Raw genomic sequence first — 20,878 nt, forward strand, 5'->3', positions numbered from 1 at the left:
TGGGCATCTTGATAATTTGCTATGATTCCACTCAATTTGGATTGTAGGTTTGCAGGTTCATATTTATCAACAAATGTTTCAATATTTTAAGTTACTATTTCCAGTTTCTCCTGCCCCTTTCTCTGTTCTACTTAAATTGTTCACTCTATTTTATGAATATTCTTTTATGACCTTTCAAATTTACTCTTGATGACTGTCTAGTTATTCCCATCTCTGCTATCCTGACTCTGCACATACTTTCCACAGCATATTTTTCATTGTGATTGAAAGAAAAAAGAAAAAAATTCTATGTATTTTATAATATTCCCTATTTGATGAGTTGCTGCCATAAATCTTCATTTCCTGGTACTCAGCAGCTTTTTTCAACTTTTTAAACATAGTTACTGGAAGCTTACCTCTAGGATGCTCATAAAAACTCTTTGACTCCCAATTTATTGTTTTTTTACATGTCCCTGGTTGTTTCCTTAGGGGTAAAGGGGGTGGAAAAGTGTATAAAAATGGCCTTAAGATAAAATATTTTGGGCCTCCCCTGGTGGTGCAGCGGTTGAGCACTGGGCTGCAAAGCTGCCCGCAGCCTCAGCAGCACCAGTTTGATCCCCGGCCGCTGGCGAGGGTCCCACATGGTGTGACAGACCTCTCCTGTCTCACCCATTGCTCCCGTCAGCAGTGTACTTTGTCAGCCTGCCTGTTCTGTTCCCCGCTCTGGCTCTGGTGAATTCTCTCACCCTCCCATGCTTCTGACTGTACCCAGTGCTTGTATGAATAAATAAATAAATCTTTTAAAAAAAGAGATAAAATATTTCATTCAGCACACCTGGATTCTTATTTTCTCTCTCTTTGTAGACTTGTTGTTGTGGTTTGCCTGATTATTATTGATTATTCTACACTATTTCCTATTTTATAATGTCTCCTGTACAATATGAAACATCTGTCTAATAATTCTATGCCTCTAAGGCACAGACTGGGGCATTTGCTTAGTCACAATTGGATGACAATAGTTTTTTGACAGTGCTTTCCCCTCTGATTGTGTCTTGACCTTATTTCTCACTAATCTCTCTCCTACCTTTGCTGTCACGCCAAACATGAAGTGTGTCAAACACTGTCATGTCAGGTTATAGGGCAGTAAATTATGAACTATAAACCTGATAATCTCCCCTTCATATGATAATATAAACTTAATAGATATTTTCATCATATAGAGGTAAATAATAACCAGTGAAATAAGTTCCCGCTCAATTACTTGTCCTATCATTCATAAGCTAACATATCAGCTTTTGCAAATAAAAACTGTATTTTTCTAGTTTGAAAAAGAAAGTGAGCAGACCAACATCTGGAATACTTCAATTAAGATTGTTTCCATGTATAATTATTATTGTATATGCTTATGAATTTACATTCATGGATTAGCTCTGAAGTTTATAATCTGTTAACACTTCTGTTAATAAAAAAAGGCAAGAGTTATATATAATAATAATTATTGGAGACAGTTACAAAGAATTTTTTAACATCTTCTAGTAGCATTTAGACACTATGGTCATTTAAGTCCCAAAATTGAGAAACCCTATGGAAGACACAAAGCACCAGTAAACACAAAATAATCTTGTTCTTACCAGGATGAATCTCTGATTGTGCCTTTGTTTCCTCCTTTATTGAACCATTTCCAATAGTATCTATGAGAATCGCAATATCAGTCTCCTTTATTAAGCCTCCTCTAATAGCAGCTGCAAAGTTTTCCATATCAGTCTCCTTTATTGAGCCTCTTCTAACAGCATCCACAAAGTTCTGTATATCTGTCTTCTTTATTGAACTTTTTCTAATAGCATCTACAGAGACTTCTACATCAGACTCTATAAAAATAAAAAGTTTCAAAACACACTTGTAAGGTAAATATTAACTTGTGTGTGTATGTATCTGCCTGTATGTGTGATATTGTTACTCCTCTGTAATATTATTTAATTTTAAAGGAATAATCATAATAATAAGACATGAAATACAAAAACATACCTTACTTGAAACTGCCATTAGCAACCAGAAAAAGATAATTATGTTAATGATTAGAGAGGGTTGGTCATTTTACCAAATAATATATCCAGGGAGTGCCAAAATCGAGACACTAATTTACTCCTCACAATATCTTAACAATAACATTTCCCATAAAATCTATACAGTCTTTTCAAAGTTCAGTCATACTGTGGATTTGGTCTGAATAATCAAAATTTCATGTGTACATTAAAAAACTCATGTGGTACTAATATAACAAGTGAGACAGGACACAATTTTTTTCCCCCAGACCACCTTACAAACTGTGGTCACCCTATTCATAGAATATTACCACAAGAAGAAATATTTGATTTGTACAGGAAAATTATAATTTCCCCCCTTAGGTTATTTAACCATAAATGAAGGAATTAGTGGTAGAAAAGTGTCTTGAGGGCTGTGATGAAATGTCCCATTAGGGACCAATCATATATAGACTTTCTAGCTGTATTAGAGGTGATGGGTCATATGCAATAACATGAGCGTTGGTCTTGTGTCCCTTTCATTTGAATATTTATGTGATTTTCAAATTTCAGCAGGTTTTAGAAACTTTTCTCCAGGTTCACTGAATTAGAACATAGCATGAAATTCATTGAAAAATGGCATGTGAAAAAAAAGGAGTCAGAATTGGTGCCTCTCAGGCACAGGTTAGGTAAAGTTTTGTGTACAAATTATTGGTTCTAAAACACTATGAACCAAAGTTGGAAACCCTGCATGATCTAGGTATCTTAGCTTGGAAGTCTTGTTTTGGATAAATAATTGAGCCCATGAATATTTAATGCTTCCATTGTCACCATGGAGACTGTGGGCCATCACTGGTGGGTAGACCAGTTGGTGCATCATTACCTAAACCAAAGGCATGTTGGATGGGCAGGACAAGTATTCTGTGATTAATCACCAACATTTGTGAAAGGAATGTGAGCTATAAAAACACATTACTGGAACATTAATGGGATTACTTATCCCTCTGGTCTTTATGCAACAGATACATTCAGAGAACTAATTCATTTGAGTAGAGTAGCAAAGGATCCTTAGATAAAAATGAAGACATTAAGAATAGCCCTTATGGAATCATGCTCAGTGAAATAAGTCAGAAAGGAAAAGAAAAATACCAGATGGTCTCACTCATGGCAGGAATTTAGAAAACTTGAATAAGGGACCAGGAAAAAGACTAATTAATACAAAGTAAAAATCAAAATCAACAAGCAACTATAAACCAGCAACACTACGGGGAGGGGAAGGGCAGGGAGAGGAAGGGCTATGGTCAAAATAAGGGGGGGTGCAATTGTATGGGGAAATATAACCAAAATGAAAATGTATACATTGTGCAAAAATGAAAAATGATGTAAGAATTATATAAAATAAAATATTTTTTTAAAGAAAGAATAGCCCTTATGCATAGATTTGTTTAAACACTGGGAGGATAAAATTCCTATAATGAAATAATTTATAATCTAATAAGAGTCAACTTTTCCTTCTTCATAATATTCTCTCATTACTTAACAATATTGCTGTATTCAAAATTGCTGTTTTGCTGTAATTCTCTCAGCTTTAAAGGAATACATTTCTACAAATATAACCACTGTTGATGTCTAATCAATGAATAATTAGAATACTCAAAAAACTGTATAATCCCTTTAGTCAATTATATATATATTTCAAATTTATACTGATTAAATTCAGGTATAGAATGTCATATCTATAAATTGTTGGGTTAGCTCTACAAAATTTTTGTGCTACTGTTTTATATATCACATGAACTAATATCAGAAACATTGTAAAAAATGTTTTAGTCATTTTTATGGCTCTGTATACCTTTTTAAATTAAATTTTTAATTAATTTTTTACTAAAAAGTTTTCTTACCTTTTTAAGACAATAATAAGATACTATAGCAAGTAAAAATTAACATAATTTGTTCAATTGCCCTTATTATTCATAAGCTCTGGAACTTTCATTTATTCTGCTAGATTCAAGTTACCATCTTATATCATTTTCTTCCTAAAATTTATCCTTCTTCACACCCTTCCCTTTGTGCAGATCTTGTGAAATATATTATCAGTCACTACTTTGGAGGACCAACAATGTAATTTTTTTTATCTACTCTTTTAAATCTCTTTGTTTTTCTCCTCAGCACAGTTACTATGGTGGGTCTGGGTGTGAATTTCTTGGTAGATAGTCTGTTACTAAAAGAGACTGAGTTTGCTTTGTGTAGATTCATATTTACCAACATATTTGTTCAAAGAGTTTCTTCTGCCCTTTTCTATCTCTACTCTAGTCAAATTATTCCCATTACTTACCTAAAGAGGAGACTCTCTTCTGACCTTTCAAATTTTGGCACCCATCAAGTTATTTACCACTGTGTTATCCTTAAATTTCATGTACCTTTAACTGCAGATTTTCCATTATGATTGAGAGAAAAATTCTTTCTGTATTTTTTGATGTTCCCCATTTGATGAGATGTTGCCATTAATCTTCTTTTTCTATTTAAACACAACTTTCTTCAACTCTTTCAACATATTTATTATATGTTGAAATAATGAGCTGAGAAGCTCATGAGAATTTTGGTTGTTTTTTTTTTCTTTCATTTTATCCTGTGTAATGCTCTGAATTTATTGTTAGCATATGTCATGGCTGTATTTTTTTTGGGGGGGGGTTGGGAAAGCTTGAAAAAATAGTCTTTAGTTAAAATATTGTAGCACAACTGGATACTAAGATGCCTTCTTAGTAAACTTGTTGTTTGCCTGATAATTTATTAGTGTTTGTGGTCTTCACTACTTCATATTTTATGAAGTCTCCTATTCAGTAATGTGAAGTTTCAAATATTGCTTTTCTGAGAGCACAGACATGGGTCACAATTAGATGACAACTGTTTTGTGATAGTGTTCCCCCTGTCTGCTTGCCTCTTTACCTTATTCCTCAGTTAAACTTTCTGCTTCCTTTGCATTGCACCAAAGATGAAGAGGAAGTATATTGAGCACTGTCATGCCAGGATAAAGTGGCATATTCTATGAACTATATAATAAAACTGATGATCTCTCCATCTGAGAATATAAATTCACCTGATATTTTAATCCTATAGAGGGAATATTATTTCCAATGAAAGAACTACTTGATTCTTCTTCCTATGACATTCATAAGCTAGCATTTTTGCTCTCACAAATACACTGTTGTATCTTTTCTTGTCAAAAAAAGGAAGTGATTATGCCAGTAGCTGGAATACTTCATTAAGCATACATATATCCGGATCCCTATAGTGATGGTTGTTTATGTACTACTTTCCTGGATAAACTCTAAAACTTACCATATGTAGGTATTTTTACATTGATAATAAAGGCAAGAGTTCAAGTAATTATAGAAGACAATTTATGAAGAAATTTTTTTAACATGTTTAGTCACTTATAAGCACTATGTTCATATAAAATCCAAACACAGAGAAACTCCATAGAAGATATAAAGCATGAACAGGCATGAGTTAATTTGTTCTTACCAGGATGAATTTCTGATTGTACCTCAGTTTCCTCCTTTACTGTACCTCTTCCAATAGCATCTGTGAAGCTGTCTATATCAATCTCTTTTATTGTACCTCTTCCAATAGTATCTGTTAATCTTTCCATATCAGTCTCTATGAAATAATTTCAAAACATTTTTGTTGGCAAATATTAACATGTATGTTTGTGCATGTACAGTGTGTGTGATATTGTTGCTACTCTCATTTGAATGTTTTAATTACAGAATTATAATCAAAGACATGCATTACAGAAACTTAAACCTTAACTTGAAAGCAATATTAGTAATTAGAAAGGGCTCATCATATTGAGGATCGAATAGGTATTGTGATTTGTCCAAAATGACATACTAGGGTAGAGCCAAAATGGATAAAAAACTGATTCCTCATAATTCCTTAACTCAGGTCTTTCCCCTAAAGTCTGAAGACTTTTGCAAAACTTAATCATACTTGAGATTTGATATGAGTACTAAAAACCTCATGTGCTTGATTTATATTAAAATCTCACTCATATGTATCACATTTACCAGGTGAGACAGAACACATTGCAATCTGTGACCACCCTTACAGCTTATTACCACTACATGTAAATACTATGATTTGTCACTGAAAATTGTAATGCCACCACTTTAGGTATAGAACCAAAAACCAAGGAGGCATTGGCAGTGAAAAAGTATAAGCGTTTTGAGGGCTGAGTCAGACTCCGTTCACATGTAGGCCTTCTAGCTGTTTCAGAGGTAATGGGTCATTTGTAAAAACATGAGCATTGGTTGAAGCCCTTTGAGTCTATATGTGATTTTCAATTTTTAGCTGATTTTAGAAAACTAAGCTCTAGGTCCAATGACAGAGAAAACAGAATCAAATTAATTCAAATAATTCATACCAAAAAATAAATGATTATATTTTAGCCTCTTAGTTGGGTAAAATTTTGCTAGCAAATTATTGCTTAATATACATTGTGAACCAAATTTGGAAACTGTGTGATTCATATATCACAGATTGGAAATCCTGCTTTGGAGAAATAATGGAACCCATTAAGATTAAAAGTTTTCACTCTTACGACGGCAGCATAAATTTACCACCACAATGGTAACAGAGGCAGAGACCAGTTTGAGTATCATTATCAAAACCAAAGATAATAGAATAGACAGAACAAGTGTTCTTTAAGTACTACCAACATCTGTGAAATGAATGTTAACTGTAGCAATGTGTACTGGGACTATTACCAGGCACACTTACCCCTCTGATTTTAACAACAAATAAACTTCAAAGTGTCGATTTATTTGAATTGAAATAGGAAAGGATCCATAAATATGGTTGGAGACATTAAGAATAGCTCTTGAGAGCATACTAGGTTAAACGCTGGGAACACAGAAGGCCTGGTAGGGGAGTAATTTGTAATCTAATAAGAATCAACAATTCCTCCTATAAAACATGCTCCTACTGCTTATCATCATCAGTCTTCTTCAAAATGATTCCCTTGATGTAATTCTCTCAACTTTTAAAATAATACATAAAGGTAACATAACCATTACTAGTATTTCATCATTGAATATCATTAGAATATTTGCAGAACAGAGTACAATATCCAAAATCAATTTTAGAATCTACTTCAGATTAAAACTGATTAAACTCCAGTGAAATAGGGAAATGTCACACCTTTAAAATTGTATTAACTTTGCACCATTTGGGGACTACTTTTTAATTGCCACATGCATAAATACCAAACACTATAAGAACTGTTATAATCTTCTCTTTACGAAACGGTGTATCTTTTAAAGACACAGAGAAGAAATTAGAGCAAGTAAATATTAACAGTATTTGTTTTTTTTTTAAAAATGGTAATTTTTCTTAAGTTCTTTAGTTTTTTTTTTAAGATTTATTTATTTTTATTTTATTTATTTATACAAGCACTGGGTACAGTCAGAAGCGTGGGAGGGTGAGAGAATTCACCAGAGCCAGAGCAGGGAGCAGAGCAGGCAGAAGGACCGAAGCACACTGCTGAGGGGAGCAGTGGGCTGCAGGAGAGATCTGCACGCCATGTGGGACCCTCTTCCGGTGGCCGGGGAGCAGCCGGGGATCGAACCAGCGCTGCAGAGGCTGCGGGCAGCTTTGCAACCCAGTGCTCAACCGCTGCACCACCGGGGAGGCAAAATATTAACAGTATTTGTTATATTAATCTTCTTATTCACAATCTTCATATCTTTTTAGTGATTCCTACGGATTCAAGTTACCAACTCATTTTCCTCCTCCAATTTATCCTATTCCTAACCTCTCATTGTTTTGTTTATTTATGAAAAAAATTTATCATATTTTTCTGAACATGGTTTTCTGTAGTTTTTTAACATACTTATAAAAATTTCTGTGTAAACACTGACTTTTTAGTCTAACATTAGGCAAATTCTATTTCTTGTTTAGTCTTTGGAAACATTGTCTGTCTAGTCTAGCATTAGGCAAATTCTATTTCCTGTTTGTTCCTGGGTTAGGGCACAAATTGCTATTTCTTATTTTTTTTTCTTTTTTGCTAATGACAGGGTGTTCAAAGAATGTATTATAGAATATTACATTCTATATTATTTACTTTTACTGTATATTTTCTGACCAACATAGCATAACTAACAACTGAATTAAATGCTGGTGAGATATTAAAAGTGCCAGACATTATCATCATGGAGAAAAAAAAATACTGTTATATTCTTTTTCTTAACACATCTATCACCTAGAATTTCTGCAGTAGCAAGTTTGAAAAAATCAATTTCTATGTAAACAAGGAATAGAAAGTGGTACTATATAATTGCTTATTTGTGCACTAATCAAATTCTAAGTTTACTATAACATTGGTTTTTATGGATCCCATTTTAGATGAATGAATGCTAGAATTAAAATAACTAGATACTTCAAATATTAATCCATAAAACAAACAAACTACTAACTAAAGTGGGACATCATGAAAGCTTTGATCCAAAAAATGGTAAACTATAAAACTATTGCTATGAAACATTTAATTACACTTCTTAAAAGATAACTGAAAGTGAAATAATTGACTTCTAATATCCTTGTTCTTACCTGGAAGACTCACTGGTTGTGTCTCAAGTTTTTTCTTTACATCTGTTGTTTGAGTTGCCTCTGTCAACTGTTCTACATTACTTCCTATAGATATAAAGAGATTTCAAAAATATTTTGTATGGAAGCCATTACCATGTGGATGTGTGTATGCAAATCTCTTTCATCATCTGTGTTTGGGTAATTAATTAGTTAATTAGCATTTGTGTTTTTATAAGAAATTTTATTTGTAAGCAAGTTTTAAAAACCTTAATGTGGGAAGAGATGGAGAATTTTTATGAGCAAGTTATACTGGGGTATAGAGATGTTTAGTTTTATGACTAAAAATAATATTCAGGAATGACACATTTTATATATAGCCATATGTTCCATAATTTCTTAACCAGTATTTTTCTATTTGGTGATAATCTCTTATGTAAATTAAAGATATCTCAGAGAAATTGTCATACAATATCTATCTTCCATAATTACATTAACTCACACACATACTGTGGGGATATACATGGTAAGAAGAATGTAACTTTTCCCCCTACAATTCAAATTGTAAATCTTAGTCACAGAAACATACCTCGACAAAAATATATTTAATGTCATATCTCTACCAAGCATTAAATTAAACACAATACCCAGTCAGTAAAGAACATGGTTTAAAAGAATTCATACTAACATTTTGTGATAGAAAGATGAGATACAGCAACACTAGCAGATAATTTTTAACAACAGATATAATTTCTTCAACAGATATAAGTCAAAAGAACAGAACTATCTGTATGAAGGAATCAAAGCATTCTCAAATAAACAGGGAGGTAATGAAATGCCATTTTAGGCAAGATTGGGTTAAGGACCAATAATTAAAAGCTAAACACTAGCGAATCTTACAATCAAGTAAGGGTCATAATTTTCTCCTTCACAATACCAAGAGGTTGGTTTAAATCTTTCAGAGAATCACTTACTACTTGTTCACTCAGTCATTTTCATATAGTATGGCATACAATTTGCCTATTGAAACTACAATTCAAAGGTTTCTTTAAAACTTATATTGGGATGTGTGACATCAACATTGTCAATTTTTTAATCCACTTCAGACTAACACTAATTCCAATGAGATATAGAATTCTTACTCCTCTATAACTCTATTACCTCTTTCACTGTAGTATTTTTGTTATCTGTATTATACCTATACATTTGAACTTATTTGTGATAATTATTTCTTTGTAGAGTCTAGTGTCCTTTAAAGAAGTCAAGAACTAGGATGAGCAAGTATATGTTCACATCGCTTACAATATTAACATTCTGACATTTAAATTCTGGTTTTTGCATTTTTTCCTGTGGATTCCAGCTAACACACTATCACTTTCTTACTCATTATGACTGCTCCCACACATCACCTGTGTGCTGCTACTGTGGTGTATATTTCCAGATTTTATAGACCCAGCCAATCATCAGTTTATTTTTTTAAACAATTACTTTTTAAATCAATTAAGGCAAATAGATTAGATAATCTTTTTTTAATGCCAACTAGGTATATAGAATACTCTTTACCCATGCTGTTTGTGAGATGGATTCAAATGACATGTCTGTGGTCAATCACTTTCAACCTGAGAACTTACTTTGTATTCCCATAAGGCAAGTCTGTTAAAAACAGTTCTCATACTCTTTATTTGGGAATCTGTTTAATCTCACTTTCAATTTTGAAAATAGTTTTTCTAGATATAGTTGGTATGCCAGTTTTTTCTTTCAGCATTTTTTTAATATTTTATTTTATATAATTCTTACATCATTTTTCATTTTTGCACAATGTATGCATTTTCATTTTGGTTATATTCCCCATACATTTGCACTCCTGCCACCACAGTGACATCTGCCACCTCCAGTTTCCCATGCTAAGTCAAGAGGTCAGTTTACCAGGATGATTTTAACTTAGAAGACGTGTTTTCCTTTCCAGGCATTCAAGATTTTCCCTGTCTTCCTTCTCAGCACATTCACTGTGATGTGCCTGGGTGTGTATCTCTTGGTACTTATTTTGCTAAGATATTGCTGAGCTTTGTATGTGTACATTCATATTTATCAACAAATATCTTTCAATTTTTTCAGCCATTACTTCCTTGAAGAGTTTTTTCTGCCCCTTTCTTGGTCTGTTCTACTTAAATTATTCCCATTATTTTAGGTGTGGAGACACTTTTCTGACCCTTCATATCTATTCATTAGCACCTCTATTTTTCTTTATAATTCTTATATTTTCAACACCATATTTTTCATTATCAAAAAATATTTTCTATGTCCCTTTGTGATATTCCCAGCTTGATAAGATAATCATCTTCTGTTTAAGCACAGTTTCTTCAAATTTTTAAACACATACAACTCTTTTCAGGAATTCTACATCTGGGATATTCATAGGAACACTTTGTTTTTTCATTTTTTGTATAGCCCCCTAAATATTGTGCATTTTAGTGTTTCATTGCTGTTTTCTTCTGGAGGTTGGGAAGGTGTGTAAAAGTAGCCTTTCTATTGAAATACTGTAGCAAACCTGGCTACTGAGTTTCCCTCTTCTTTTCACTTTTATTTTTGTTTCTGGCTTTTTGCCTCATTATTATATATTGATTAGTCTGCACTATTTCCTATTATATGAAGTCTGCTTCCCTACAACTTGATGTTTCTAGTTGCTTCTCTGTTCAGATAATTGGACATGTATTCAGTCGTGACTGAATGAGACCAGTTTTATGATATTGTTCTCTGTGTCTCTCTAGTTTTCTCTTTATCTTACTTCTCTGCTAAACTCTCTGACTCCTTTGCTATCAGAACAAATGAGGAATTATATCAAACTCTGTGATACCAAGATAAGGGGCAATAGAGAAACTATAAAGTATAAAACAAAAATGATGAACTCTCCTGCATCTCAGAGATATTTTAATCAGAGAGAAGGAAATAATAACCAATGAAATAACTACCTGCTCTATTCCTCTTCTTTCCACATTCCTGAGCTAGCATTTTTGCTTTTGAAAAGAATTGTATTTTTGCTCACCCCAAAAAGGAAGTATGTAGATAAGGATCTGGAATCCTTCCATTGTATTAGTTCTAGGTCTATATAGCACTGAATGTATATGCATTGCTCTCATGGATGGGCTCTGAACCTTGTAATACAAAGTGTTATTCCACTGACAATAACTGTAGACTTCAAGTAATTACAGCAGTTTATGAAGAATTTCTTAAACATACTCTAGTAGCCTACAGGCACTGTATTTATCAAAAATCCAAACACAAAGAAACCCCAGAGAAGACACAATGGACAAAAGATATAAAATAATCTTGTCCTTACCAGGATAGATACTTGATGTCTTGGTTGCCTCCTTTATTGCACCTCTTCCAGAAACAGCTCTGAAACTTTCTGTATGCATCTCTACAAAAAATAAACAGTTTCAAAATGTTCTTTCATTCTTTAACCACAGCTTTGTTCAACTCTTAAAAATACAACTGCTTTTGGAATACAACATCTGGGAGGCTCATGTGAACTCTATGTTGTCTTTCATCTTCTGTATGGCTCACATTTCACTGTAATTTTTCATCTGTCATGTCCTTTTTTTCACTTTGAGGCATTGGAAGGATGTAAAATGGCCTTTATATGAAATGTTGTACCATACCTGGACATGAATTCCCTCTCCTTTATAGGCTTGTCATTGCTGTTTTCCTGATTGATTGATTGATAGAGTCCTTTAGTGACTCCATTGTACTACATCCTATTCTATGAAGTCTCCTCCTCTCTACAGTGTCATGCTTCTAATGTTTCTCTTCTGAGGGCATGACTTGGGTATACATTCATTTACAATTGGATTACTTTTTTTTATGACAGGGCTCTCTCTCTCTCTGATTGTCTCTCTACCTTATTTCTTAATTAAGCATTCTGCTTCCTTCGTTGCCATACATAAGATGAAGTGTGTTAAATAGTCATGCCAAGATAAGGGCCCATAGCAAAAAATTATGAACTCTATAACAAAATGGATCATCTCTCCTTCATCTTAGACATAAAATTACCTGATATTTGATTATATAGTGGAAATAATAACCAATGAAATAACTATCTACTCAACTCTTATTTTTTTCATTTTTCAACAAGCATCAGGCAGCCCCTCCCCCTCCACCCCACTCACGCCTCTGGGCTGGTCTAGCTGCTGCCTTGGGCTTGTCAGTTCTAATGAATTTGCTCTTCTCCAAGTCTTTACTCAAACTTCTTTTCAAGGAAGGCCACTGAGCACCTTTTTTTTTTATATATATACTGCAATCTCTTATCTCCTACTCTCTTTCTCCCCAGATGCCCCTATTTTTTAACCTATTTCTATATTCAGTCTCTTTAGTGAAGAACTGTCTTTGTTCCTGTATCTCCTTTCTGAGGAGATCTTGCATCTGCCTGTCTACCTTTGACTGGTCTCCCAGTATCTCATTTAACATTTTTAATATTCTTGAAGTCATCGTCAGATAGTTTCTCTATTTCTGTCTCCTTATACTTGTCGCAGGACCTCTGTCATTTTGCTTTTCCATCTTGTGTTGAGATGTTCTTTGCTTCCTAGACATGCACAATACCTTGTTTCTTGTTATTTGTGTGTGTGTGTGTGTGTATGTGGTTGGGGTACTGGGGATTTATCTTTGTCCTCTTCTTTTTCTACCTTTGTGTGAGGTGGAGAAAGGAGGGGTTCTAGGCTTTTAATATTTAATCTTAGTTTGAGGAGTGACAGTTGCCTCTATTGCTCATTTTGCTCAACAGTAAGCTGTATTCTGTGCTTAGGTTGCCTTCACTTCCCTCCCCACCTCACTGTTGTTCCTTTTCTTCTAGAGTTGTGATCTGTGAAGCTTGGGCCTCCCAGTGGGAAGGGCACTATCTGGATCTCCAGGCTCATACTCTGGGAATAGTTTGCACCTGACTCAAAGGCAGCTCTGTGTGTGTGTAGTGGGCACACATTGCTACCCACAATGGCCAAGCTGCTCTACCCTCACCTGAGCTACCATTTCTGCAGTGCTAGGAAGTATAAATACCCTTGTTTTCCTGCCCACCCCTTTGCCCACCCCCTCCCCCAAGGATTTGTGAGTTAACTCTAAAGACCTTATTTCTGGTGTAGAGCTTTTTATGGAGTCTGGCCCGGCTCCACTTGGCTTTTCTTTGATCTGTTCTGGGAGAAGTAGGAGACGGAGCTTTCAGTGGTCACACAGCCCCAATTGTGGGGTTCCAAATTTCCTGGATTGGAGTTTTCCAAGCTCTCACTGCCCCAGAGGGACACAGGCCCACTTTCATATCAATAAAATTCCTTAAGAGAATTTTGTAACTTCTTGGATTTCTCTTGGCTTGGCTTGGGAAGTTGATACCTAACTCTGACATGCTCCCTCTCTTGCCTCTTCCTACTCTCTCCCCTCAGTGACCCAACCTTAGTTCTTGAACTCCCTGGGAATGTCCTGGAGCTGTATAGCGGTTCAAAGCATCTGGATTTTTCTAGGAGAACATATCAATTTTTTTTCTAGTTGTTTTCAAGGAAGAGAGTGATAACAGCCTTCTTATTCCAACATGAGGGTGAAGTCCCTCAATTCCTCTTCTTATCATATTTCTAAGCAAGCATTTCAGCTCAAATACACAACTGTAATTTTTCTAGTCCAAAGTTCCAATAACTGGAATACTTCATGAAGCACATATCCAGGTCTCCATAGCTTTGGATTTTTATGCATTACTCTCAGGTTGATGTGTTCTTAAATGTATAAGTAGTAGCTATTTTCCCACTGATAACATTCAGTAATTATAAGAGAAAATTATGAATTTTTTCAGTAAGTTCTAGTAGCCAATAGGCAGTGTGGTCACTAGAGACGCAAATACTAAGAAACCCATAGAAGATAACTAAATAACAACTAGACATGCAATAAACTTGTTTTTACCAGTGTAACTCTTTGATTGTGTCTTGATTTCCTCCAGTATTGCACCTCTTTCAGTAGCATCCATTGAACTTTCTATATCTGTCTCTATAAAAATGAAGAGTTTCAAAACAATTTTGTATAACATTAACATTTGTGTTTGTGCATGTGCATGGTATGTTACTCCTCTGTTTAGATTTATTTTAATTACAGGGGAAGAATTTTAATGAAAGGTATGGATTGCAGAACCACAATACCTTAGTTTATAAGCACCATTAACAATCAGAAAAATCTAGTTATATTGAAGATTGGAGTGTTTTAGTGACTTGACCAAAGTGACATATCCAAGTAGTGCCAAAATTGATACCCAAACTGGCTCCTCATAATCCCTTAACAAAAGCCTTTCTAGTAAAATCTATTCATACAATTGCAAAATTAATTCATACTGTGGATTTTATGTGAATAAGAAAAATTTCAAGTGCATGTTTAAAGCATACTCATGTATATAGCTATACCTAATGAGAAACATAATAGAACATTTTGTTCCAGTTGCCATGTTCCAAGTTCTATTTTGTTCCAAGTTGCAAAATATGGTCATTCTACTCACAGAATATTACTATGACAGATAAATTAATTTGTCCAGGAAAATTTTAATACTCCCCATTTAGTTTATGTAACTAAAAGCCATGAAGTTATTAGTGATGGGAAAGAAAGGCAAAAAATTGGTGGAGTAATATAACACCCCCTTTCAGGGCCAATTTGCATGTATACTCTAGCATAGCATGCCTTCTAGAAGAAATGGGTCATTTGCAAGAGTGTAAGCATTGGTCTGTATCACTTATATTTGAGTCTTCATATGATTCTTACTTTTTAGATGAATTTAGATATACTCTCTAAGTCCAATGACAGAAAAATAGGATAAAATTATTTTAAAAGAATTACATATGGCAGAAGAGACTCTCAGTGGCTTTGAGTGAAGTTTTAAGACAAAATGTTGGTTCTAATAGAGTATGTGAAAATAGTTGAAGACCTTGTGTGACCCAGATTGGAAGTCTTTGGAGAAATGCCTGAGCCCATGAATATTTAAAGTTTGCACTATCACCATAGCAGTACAAATATACCACCGCTGCCACCTAAATAGACAGGCATCATTACCTAACCAAAGACACACTGGGTGGTCAGGGAAGGCGTTACATAACTAATCACCAACTTTTGCGAAAGAAATATGAGTTATAGTAACACATAGTTGGTGAACATTAGTGGATACATGCTGCAGGGGCCTTGCTGCCCCAGCCAGATAAGATGCTGGCAAGTAATTGAGAAAAGGGCCTCACACCATGGGGCCTAAGACTTTCAAAGGGCCTCACACCTTGGGGCTAAAGAAAAGGGTCTCACCCTGTGGAGCCAGAAGACTTTTAAAGGGCCTCACACCGTGGGGCTAAAGATTATAACCTATAAACATCCCTTTGTTTTTTGTTCTTGGTCATAACAAGAAAAAACTTCTTGGAAAATACATTGGGCAATAAATTATACATATAAGAATATTGTAAGTACATGCCATGGAGAAATACTTGCTTAAAAATTAAACACTGAACAATCTGGCCCACTTGACAATGGGAAATAATTGTTGTACAAGAGTCCACCTGATAAGCAACCCAGAGCTGGCCACAAATTTCCTTTTATGGAAGTTCCATAAAGAAGCCTTTTAATGATTCATGAAATTGATTACACTAGGAGTTTCTATGTAGAAAAAGTTCTGATAACTGATAACCAGGAAGCAACTGGTCTCTAGCTGCAGGCCATATAGAAAGAGGAGTCTCCTGATATGGTAGCCTTGGCGGATAAGGGTGTACCAAGGACTATTAGCTCTTAGGTAATTGTTTAGGCTGAAATAATGAGTATAAGTTTTTATCATCTATTAACTTTAAAGGTCACCTCTTTTCTCAAAACACATAGGTACCAAATGTCCATGGGAAAGGAATGTACTGATTGTTTCTGTTTTGCTTCCATGCATATGATGATGTCATCTCACCGCTTGCCTTAATGTATAAATAAAGACCCGCTGAGACCCTCAATAGGAGATACTTGCACCAGATAGAGTGTCTATGTCTGCCTCACTTCCCCTCCCCCTCAGTCCTCAGTTTCGCTGTCTCATCCTTTCAGGAACCCCTGACACAACATTTTGCCAGAGTTGGCCTTCAGCAGATATGCTTTAACTCTGGTCTTTTTCAAACAGATTCAATTCAAAGAACTCGATCAAGGGTCGTTAGATAATCATGAAGAACATTAAGAATAGTCCTTGGGGGCCTCCCTGGTGGCATAGCGGTTGAGCACTGGGTTGCAAAGCTGCCCGCAGCCTCTGCGGCGCCGGTTCGGTCCCCGGCTGCTCCCCGGCCACCGGAGGAGGGTCCCGCATGGCGCGCAGACCTCTTCTGCCGCCTGATGCTCCCCTCAGCAGTGTACTTCGTCAGTCTGCCTGCTCTGCTCTCCCCTCTGGCTTTGGTGAATTCTTCACCCTCCCACGCTTCTGACTGTACCCAGTGCTTGTATAGATAGATAGATAGATAGATAGATAGATAGATAGATAGATAGATAGATAGATAGATAGATAAAATTTTTAAAAAAGAATAGTCCTTGGTTATGGTCCCCATACATATAACCAAGATGAAAATGCATACATTGTGCAAAAATGAAAAATGATGCAAAAAATATATAAAATAAAAATGCTCAAAATAAAAAAAAATTAAATAAAAAAAAAGAATAGTCCTTGGAAACAGGTTGAACATTAGGAGCATAAAATTCCGGTGGGAGAGGAATCAATACTCTAATAATAGTTGCATTTTTCCTCCTTCACAGTATCTTTCCAGTGCTTATGGTCATTAGTCTTTTGCAAATTAACTATACCTCTTCTAATTCTCTCAGCTATTAAAACAACAAATACTCTAACTTATCCCTTTTTCAAAATCTAATCAATGATGATTAGTATATTCATAGAACTGTGAACAATCACTGCAGTCAATTGTACAATCTACTTCCATTTATACTGATTAAAAGCCAATGAAGTATAGAAATGGCATTCCTATAGTTTTATTTGCTATTCCTCATTTTTGTTTTACTGTATTTATGTCACATGTAAAAATATTTAAAACATTGTAAACACTGTAGTTATTTCTTATGAAACTGTATATTTTTTAAAGAAACTGAGAAGAAATTAGAGCAGGTAAACATTAAAAGTGTTTGTTAAATTAACCTTCCTATCACAGTCTTTGGATAATTTTATTGATTCCTGTGGATTCAAGTTACCAGCTTGTGTCATTTTCTTCCTCCAATCAATCCTTACTCCAAACACTTGCCTTTATATAGCCCTTGTGGACTATATTAAAAATCTGTATGTGGGGGGCCCACTAATATAATTTTAAACCTATTGATCTGCATAATTTTCTTCAATCAATTAAAAGGAAAGAGACAAACATGCATTTGTATGGAGTTTTGTAATTACAGAGTTAACATTGGCTATGATTTTTTTTTGGATGCTTTGTTTTGCTTACTTTTTATTTTATTTTTTCTTTTGTGGATTAAATTACTCTGTGAGATCATTTTCAGACAGAACTCATGTGTATTTTGTAAAGTAGGGAAGCTAGTGATGAATTCTCTCAATTTTTGTTTTTAATCTCTTTCATCTTCATTTTTATAGGACAGTTTGCCTGATATAACATTCCTGATTGACAGATATTTCTCTCACTATGTTGATTATACCAACATACTGTGTTGGTATAACACCAACATACTGTGTTCTGGCCTCCAGAATTTCTGATGCTAAGTTACCTGTTTATCTTAGCAGGGTGCTCTTTTACATGATTAGTGGTTTTTCTCATTTTTTTTTTTCGGGAATTTTTCCATGCCTTTGTTTTCTCGGCATTTTTTTTAATGATGTGTCTGGTTGTGGATTTTATTTTGTGCGTCTTCTATTTAGATTTCCTTTTACTTGATAATAGAAACTAATACATTTCTGAGGTGGTTTCAAATATATCATCTACTTTCGTCAAATATTTTTTCTGCTCTATTCCCCTCTGTTCTCTCCTTCTGGTATCCTCATTACTTTTTGTTTGCTGAGTCTTACTTCAGACCAAACAAGTCTTTGCTTAAATACCTTCAGAGAATTTTTCATTTCAATTAGTTATATTTCATATCTGGAATTTGCATTTTGTTCTTTTTTGTTAACTTTTATTTATAAATGTTCATATTGTCTACAAGAAGTTTTTAGCATATCAGTTTTCCTTTGAGTTTCTTTTCATTTATCTCTTTGAATGTAGTTATAATTACTGTGTAAGCATTGTCTGCCTAGTCCAATGTCATGATCTCATAATCAATTTCTGTTGCCTCCTTGTTCCTGAGCTTGGGCACAATTTGCTATTTATTTGTATGCCTATTTTTTTTTCTTTTATTAAAGACTGTATGTTCTAGATAAAGTTTTGCAGCAACTCTGTATTCTGAAATCATTTCCCCTTTCTGGGTCTTGCTGATTACTGTTGTTTTTTGCTTTGCAATTACAGAAAATTTTCTTTTTTACTTATTCATCCATTCATTATACAGTTATTTAGTCATTTATTTTGTTCACTACATAATTTCAGCAGTCACTAGGAGTGTTTTACTAAAATCTACTTCCCAGATGAGTGAAGTCCCTCATGTTGCTTCTATGGGGGCATATTCTTGGTCATGTGCACAGTTGCCCTTTCATATCAGTGGTTCAAGCAGGGCTCTGTTTAAATATCTCTTTCCCTTTTTCTCTATTAACCTGAGCTCTTCATTGGTATCAGGACAAAAGATAAAGAGCAGTGCAATGACCATTCACCTTAAGTGGGTTCTGTTGTTTAATCACCAAACTACAAAGTATAACTAAAAATTTGTACTAACAACAGGTGAAATATAATTTTTTTATTTTATATATTTTTACATCATTTTTCATTTTTGTACAATGTATGCATTTTCATCTTGGTTATAGTCCCCGTAAAATTCCCTCCATCCATTCACCCATGAACTATCACCATGGTCGCTTGTGCACTTTCCACCCTTGTTTTGATCCTACTCCCTTCTCCCCCACTGTAGAATGTCTCTGGTTTATAGTTGCCTGTTGATTTTTATATTTACTGTATTATAATTACTTTTATTTTCTGATCCCTTATTTGGATCCTCTACATTCCTCCTAGGAGTGAAACCATACAGTATTTTTCTTTTTCTTTCTGGCTTATTTTACTGAGCATGATCCCTTCCAGCTCCATCCATGTTGCTGTGAATGGCATGAGTTTATTGCTGTGTTGATTGCTGAGTAATGAAATATTACAATTCTGCCTGACATATTCATCATGGAGAGATAAAAGCTAAGCAAAGAAATAGCTGTAACACTCCTTTTCTTGTATCTATTGGCTAGCAATTCAGCATTTGCAAATCTGACAAAAGCAATTTCTAAGTCTAGATACAGAAAGTGAGTTAAATATAATGGGTTACTTGTGAACCAATCATATCCTAATTTTACTGTAGCACTGGTTTTTATGGATCAAAATTTAGATGAATAAGTATTAGGAATTAAAAGTTACTCTCTTATTACTATTTAATGCAAGCAAACTACTAATTAAAGCAAGATATCATGAAAACTTTTGACTCCAAATACTTAACCATATGCAATGTTATATTAAACATCTATATTGAAAGAAACTCTTGAGAATATAAATAAATGTGAAATGGTTAACTTGGAATATCCTGGCCCTTACCAGAGAGTTTCAATGGTTGTGTCCTGAGTCGTCCATTTGCATCAGTTATCCCAGTTGCTTCTGCCCAGTGTTCTACATTTTTCCCTATAGATGTAAAGAGATTTCAGAAAAACTTTGTATGGAAACTCTTACAATGTGTGCATGTGTGTATATGTGTGCATTTGTAGCTGTGTTGTATGCATGAGTGTGTACAGTTAATTAGCATTTGCTATTATGGAATAATATTTCAATGAAATATCTCTATAGAAAAATCACAAAGCATAAAATGGAAATGTGTAGTGGATTTCTATAAATCCTGTTATGTTGAGGTATGGAGATATTTAGTTATATGACCTAAACCTAATATCCAGAAAATGACAAATTTTATATACAACCTTGTAACATTAGTGCAAATAAACAACCATACATTTTCTAGCCCAAAAAAGAAGGTGAGTAAACCAGCATCAGGGAACAATTTCATTAATTATATTCCAACATCTCTACAGCACTGGATGTTTTTGCATCATTTTTGAGAACACACTTGAGGTGTTCTTAAACTTATGATTCAAAGCTGTTTTTTCCACTGACAATAATGGCAAGAGTTCAAGTAATTATAATAGGCAATTTATAAATTTTTTA

The 20,878-nt window shown here is 34.4% G+C and overlaps 1 protein-coding gene across 1 annotated transcript in view; it reads right to left on the reverse strand.

Annotated features, from left to right (window-relative positions):
- The window catches only part of LOC119244622 (uncharacterized), a 135,837-nt gene extending 123,836 nt beyond the window's left edge, over nucleotides 1-12,001 (reverse strand). The window contains exons 1-4 of the mRNA XM_037510473.2: nucleotides 11,923-12,001; nucleotides 8,610-8,693; nucleotides 5,526-5,660; nucleotides 1,611-1,847 (exon numbers count right to left, since the gene is read on the reverse strand). Coding sequence (XP_037366370.2) covers nucleotides 1,611-1,847; nucleotides 5,526-5,660; nucleotides 8,610-8,693; nucleotides 11,923-12,001 — 535 coding nt within the window. The remainder of the gene's footprint in view (nucleotides 1-1,610; nucleotides 1,848-5,525; nucleotides 5,661-8,609; nucleotides 8,694-11,922) is intronic.
- Between the last annotated feature and the right edge of the window lie 8,877 nt (nucleotides 12,002-20,878).

Source organism: Talpa occidentalis, unplaced genomic scaffold (genome assembly GCF_014898055.3).
Source record: "Talpa occidentalis isolate TD23 unplaced genomic scaffold, MPIMG_talOcc4v2.1 talOcc4.14, whole genome shotgun sequence".
Taxonomy (NCBI): domain Eukaryota; kingdom Metazoa; phylum Chordata; class Mammalia; order Eulipotyphla; family Talpidae; genus Talpa; species Talpa occidentalis.